This window comes from Bison bison, unplaced genomic scaffold (genome assembly GCF_000754665.1).
Source record: "Bison bison bison isolate TAMUID 2011002044 unplaced genomic scaffold, Bison_UMD1.0 scf7180017864492, whole genome shotgun sequence".
Lineage (NCBI taxonomy): Eukaryota > Metazoa > Chordata > Mammalia > Artiodactyla > Bovidae > Bison > Bison bison.
Genome location: NW_011495051.1, coordinates 5,526,497 through 5,532,175, shown reverse-complemented (window position 1 = coordinate 5,532,175; position 5,679 = coordinate 5,526,497). Strand labels below are relative to the sequence as shown.

Below are 5,679 nucleotides of genomic sequence, written 5' to 3'. Positions count from 1 at the left end.
CTAGAGAGGAATCTTTTGGGACAGATTGGCCAGACCCCATAATTGAAAGGCAAGCAGAGGCTCTTATTGGGAGCTCGAGTCATCACCCGTAGTCGCAATAGGAGTTACGAGAAGAGACCTCTGTGTCGAGGTGGAGGGTCCCCCACCATCGCCTACAGAGTGGTCCTAGGCCGGGGGTCCCGGGACCGGAGAGAACTGGGTTCTAGGGAGCCTCTAGAACAGCGTCCGGATCTTACTTTAATTTAGGGGCCGGCTTGAGTGGAGTGTTGCATGTAAAGGGGTCGAATGGCAAAAGGCCTCTGTCCTGGAGTTGGTCGGTCTCGTGGAAAAGAAAAGTGTAGAGAAAAGAGGAAGAGAGAGAGAGAGGCCAATATTCCTCGGGTTACATAGAAAACCAATAAAGCCCTTACACAGGACTTGTACCGCTCACGAAGGCATAGGGCGTCCTCTTGAGGAGGTCTTGAAAACCCCAGCGGGAAAGAGCTTGGCAGGCTTCCACGCTGCGAAGAGCTGGCCGTGGAGAAGGAGAAGGAACCGTCAACCTCCTGGGGTTTCCACACCAAAAATGTAGGGTAAGGGAGTTAAAGAAGGTGAGGTTCAGAAAAATAACGAGACCAGCACTCTACAGGGACAGATCACCTTTAATGAGGCGAGAAGGGGCAGCAGTCAGATTAGTGAGCTGCTGCACTTACCCAAGAAAACAGTAAGTATATATAGGCATGTACGTGGAAAGCTACTGTCTTAAGGGGGCCTGTTCTTCAAGGTTGTTCGGAGTAGTTATCTCTTAAACGGCTGGGGCAAGGAATTTTGGAGATCGGCCAGAGGCTGGACTGGCTGGGAGCTGGGCATAATCAACCTTAATGTCCATTTTTTCTTGGGGTGAGAGAGTTCTTTGTTTTGCATAGAATGGTGGGGAGGACCTGGAGGGGAACTTTAACGCCAGGCTATTTTGAGCCCTGTAACTTTCCTTCAGAGATGAAACTAAGAAAACAAAATTATATTTAATCAGAGAGTAGGGTAGGTTCAAAAAAGTCTTCAGGCAAAAAAAATGGAAAAGTGCTGGTGTTCTGACTGCAAACTTCTTCCTGAAGACAATTCACTCCTAAGTGGGACTGGTGGTGTCCCATTTTTGCATTGCCAAGCATGCAACCCTCTTTTCATATTAATTCATATGAGAATTATTGAATTATGCAGGTGTCCAGAGATGCAAAATCTTGGGGAGCATAAAATGCAGCGGAGAAGCCAGAGGAGAATCTGTAAGCTGGATCCAGATGTTAGTCAGTCATAGGCAAGTTGGTAATGTCTAGCAGAGGAAAATCCACTCATTTCTCTCATCATTAAAAAGGATTTCTTAACCATTTGATTGCGCCTGACACACAATACTGGATTCTGAATCTAAGAATTCCCCCAGGTGTCCCTTTCCTTCTATGGAGAGAGAAACCAAGATGAGGAAATCAGTTAGGACTCATTTTCACAGGTAAGGTCCACAGTGGCATTGGTCCCATCCATACATGACCACGAGGGGGCGCAGTCCACAGGCAGCTCAGTTGTCTGTTTTGAGCCAAGAAACACTAACAAGTTGAGGCCCAGGCGGTGGCTGGATAGACGCAGAGTCTTTTTTGCAAAAGAATTCCGATGACTTCTCCGGTTTCTCCTATTTGGGGGAAACAATGTGGAGAAAAAGCTGAAGGGAAATGAACACCTCAGAAATTAACTAAAACTTCTAAGCGTGCTTGGAAGTGACAAGCTAGAATTGCCCTAAGGTTCAAAGCTCAGTAAATCCGAAGCTGCTGCTGCTGCTGCTGCTGCTAAGTCGCTTCAGTCATGTCCGACTCTGTGCGACCCCATAGACGGCAGCCCACCAGGCTCCCCCGTCCCTGGGATTCTCCAGGCAAGAACACTGGAGTGAGTTGGCATTTCCTTCTCCAAGGCATGAAAGTGAAAAGTGAAAGTGAAGTCACTCAGTCGTGTCCGACTCTTAGCGACCCCGTGGACTGCAGCCCACCAGGCTCCTCAGTCCAAGGGATTTTCCAGGCAAGAGTACTGGAGTGGGGTGCTATTAATGTTGCCTGATGTATCAGTAAACAAAGGATGGTACAGCCACCTACAAAGGTGCACCCTGAGGGGACTCAGGATGAGAAAGAATGGGATATGGAGGTAAATAGCTAAGATGCTTATCAAAGGAATTATTTCAAAGAGCCTAGGCTCTCGTGGGTTTCCCAGGTGGTGCTAGTGGGAAAGAACCCATCTGCAAAGCAGGAGACTTAAGAGACTTGAGTCAGGAAGATCTTCCTGGGTCAGGAAGATCCTCTATTCCTGGGTGGGCAAGATCCAAGAGGGCATGGCAACCCACTCCAGTAGTCTTGCCTGGAGGGCTTCAGTCCATAGGGTCACATAGAGTGGGAACGACTGAAGGGACTTAGAGCAAACATGTAGACTCGCATTTTCCTGTACATAGAAAAGCACTAAATTCCTTAAGATGTCCCTTAAGTTAATCTCCCTTAATTAACAGTAATCTTTTGCTGTTCTGACTACCTGATCTTTGTTGTAAACCTCTTATATAACCTGACTTATATAACCTTGCCTCTTTGGAGCAGTCCCTCAGAGCTCTTCTTGAAGTCTTCGGAAAGTCTGACAAATAAAACATAATTCTCAACTTTCAGGTTGTGTGTTTTTTGGTTTTTTTTTACTCAACACCCCATAACACCATCTATGATGGGGTTTAAAAACTTAGTTTCTTCACAAACATTACGTGTTTGGGGCTCAGAGGTAAAGAATCTGCCTGCAATGCAGGAAACCTGGGTTTAGCCCCCGGGTTAGGAAGTTTCACTGGAGAAAAGAATGGCAACCACTCAGGTATTCTTGCAGGGAGAATTCCATGGACAGAGGAGCTTGGTGGACTACAGTCCATGGAGTCACAAGTAGTCAGACATGACTGAGCAACTAACACACGCTGTGTGCCAGGTAGCGTTTGAAGCACTTAACCTATAAGATATCATTTAATTCTCATGATGAGACAGATATTATCATTCCCATTTTACAGATGAAGAAACTTAAGTTCAGAGATATCAAGTGGCTTGCGCAAGGTCACAGCCTGGAGATGGTAGAATCTGGGATCTGAATCCAGACACTTGGGCTCTATATAAACCCAATAGTGATGGATCACTTAAACGCTACAGAGGATTAATGGAGGTTGCAAGCTTGGTTAGGTTGATTATATACTACTTATTTATTTATTGGCAGCTCCACCACACAGCATGCGGGATCTTAGTTCCGGACCAGGTATCTAATCCATGCCCCCTGCAGTGGAAGCACAGAACCTAACCACTGGACAACCAGGAAAGTCTCTGATTATGTGCTTTTTAGAATGTAACACGTTGTCCAAAGATAGGGATTATGAGACTCTCGTGGGGGTCCAGTGGTTAAGACTTTGCCTTTCAATGCAGAGGGTGTGGGTTCAATCCTTGGCTGGGGAGTTAAGATCCCATATGCTTCAGGGCCAAAAAACCAAAATATAAAACAAGCAATATTGTAACACATTCAGTAAAGTCTAAAAATCTTGTTGTTGTTTAGTCGCTAAGTTGCGACTGACTCTTTGAGACTCCATGGATTGTAGCACGTCAGCCTCCTCTATCCATGGGATTTCCCAGGCAAGAATGTGGACTTTAAAAATAATCCACATTAAAAAAAATAAGGGATTATGATTATTATTCTGGACTCTTCTATATAGTTAGTTGAAATGTCACCTCCTCAGTTTTTCCCTAATCATTCATTCCAAAATAGTCTTTTCCTCATGACCTATCATTATATTCTAATTCTCTGCATACTCACTGTATGATATTTGTCCTGCCCCTAAAGGTGTTTTGGTCAATCTCTACTCTCTATAAATTTCATTGCTTTGGTCACTATTGTTTTCCTTCTGCCTAGGGCAATGCCTGGCTAGTGGAAATTGCTCACTGGATTTGAGAGTCTTAATTTCTTGTTTTGTTGCTATTGTTCAGTTGCTAAATCATGTCTGACTCTGCGATCTGGTGGATTGCAGCAGGCCAGGCTCCCCTGTTCTTCGCTATCTCCCAGAGTTTGCTCAAACTCATGTCCGTTGAGTCGGTGATACCATCTAGCCATCTCATCTGCTGCTGCTCCCTTCTCCTCCTGCCTTCAGTCTTTCCCAGCATTAGGGTCTTAGCATTAGGAATCTTAATTCCCTCATCAGAGACTGACTCCACGCCCTCAGCAGTGAAAGCAGGGAGCCCTAATTACTGGACCACCAGAGGATTACCCAGGGGTCATTTTTTAAAAATTAGGTATATTCATCAAGTTTTTTGGCTTCCCTAGTGACTCAGACAGTAAAGAATCTGCCTGCAATGAAGGAGACCCAGGTTGATCCCTGGGTCTGGAAGATCCCCTGGAGAAGGAAATGGTAACCCTCTCCAGTATTCTTGCCTGGAGAATTCCAGGGACAGAGGATCTTGCTGGGCTACAGTCCATGGGGTCACAAATAGCTGGACACAACTGAGGACTCAAGTGCCAGAGTCTTAGGGAGGTTCAATGTGCTGTGCGCTAAGTCACTTCAGTTGTATTCGACTTTGTGTGGCTCTATGAAGTGTACCCACCAGGCTCCTCCATCCATGGGGTTCTCTAGACAAGAATACTGGAGTGAGTTGCCAGGTCCTCCTACAGGAGATCTTCCCGACCCAAGGATTAAACCTGCATCTCTTATGTCTCCTGTATTGGCAGGCAGGTTCTTTACCACCAGAGCCACCTGAGAAGGGAGGTTCATTATGGCCACATTATTTAAAAATAAACTTCCCCAGAGCTTCCCTGGTGATTCAGTGGTAAAGAATCTAGCCGCAGTGTAGGAGATGCAGGTTTAATCGCTGTATGGGAAGATCCCCTGGAGGAGGATACAGCAACCCACTCCAGTATTCTTGCCTGAAAAATTCCGTGGATGGAGGATCCTGGCAGGCTATAGTCCACTGGGTCACAAAGAGTTGGATACGACTAAGCCACTAAAGAACAACAAAACTCTTTCAGCCTGGTGCATTCCTGATTGCTTTCTAAATTTTTCCCCTTTTCATTTTCTTTTTAAAATTTTAATATAATTTTAAAGGTTAATTTCCATTTGAAGTTATTATAAAATACTGGGCATATTCCCTGTGTTGTACAATAGATCTCTGAGCCCATCTTATACCCAGTTGTTCGTACCCCCCATGTCCCCACCCCTACAGCGCCTCTCCTCAAGTCCAGCCATGAGTTTGTCCTCTGTATCTGTGAGTCCTTTGCTCTATATTTTTTCTAGAGCATATATCATTTTGTAGCACTCTGTATAATCTACTTTTGGTATTTACTGTCTGTCTACTCCCTATTGGAATATCAACTTTGTGAAGGCGAGGATTTCCCCCCAATATCTAAAACAGTGGCTGGCACAAACTAGGAACTCAGTTAATTTTTGTTAAAAGAATGTTGTTGAATACGTGTAACATTTCTGTTAAATATCATTGGGTATTTGTTAATGGACTGAAGAGGAAGAAAGAAAGGAAGGAAGGAAGAAAGATAGGAAAAGGGAAGAAAGGAAGTAAGGGAGAGGAAGAAAAAGGGAAAAAAGAGATTTTCTGGGTTTGGTCTCAAAACCCGGAAACTTCCACAGCTTAATGCAGGAATCTAATGTAATCTCTCTCT

General features: G+C 44.8%; 1 protein-coding gene across 2 annotated transcripts in view; it reads right to left on the bottom strand.

Annotated features, from left to right (window-relative positions):
- Positions 1-932: 932 nt before the first annotated feature.
- LOC104979742 (EGF-like module-containing mucin-like hormone receptor-like 4) overlaps positions 933-5,679 on the bottom strand; it is a 36,969-nt gene continuing 32,222 nt past the window's right edge. For both annotated transcript variants that reach the window (XM_010828254.1, XM_010828253.1), the window contains one exon: positions 933-1,654. In XM_010828254.1, the coding sequence (XP_010826556.1) occupies positions 1,544-1,654 (111 nt within the window). In that variant the 3' untranslated portion in view covers positions 933-1,543. The remainder of the gene's footprint in view (positions 1,655-5,679) is intronic.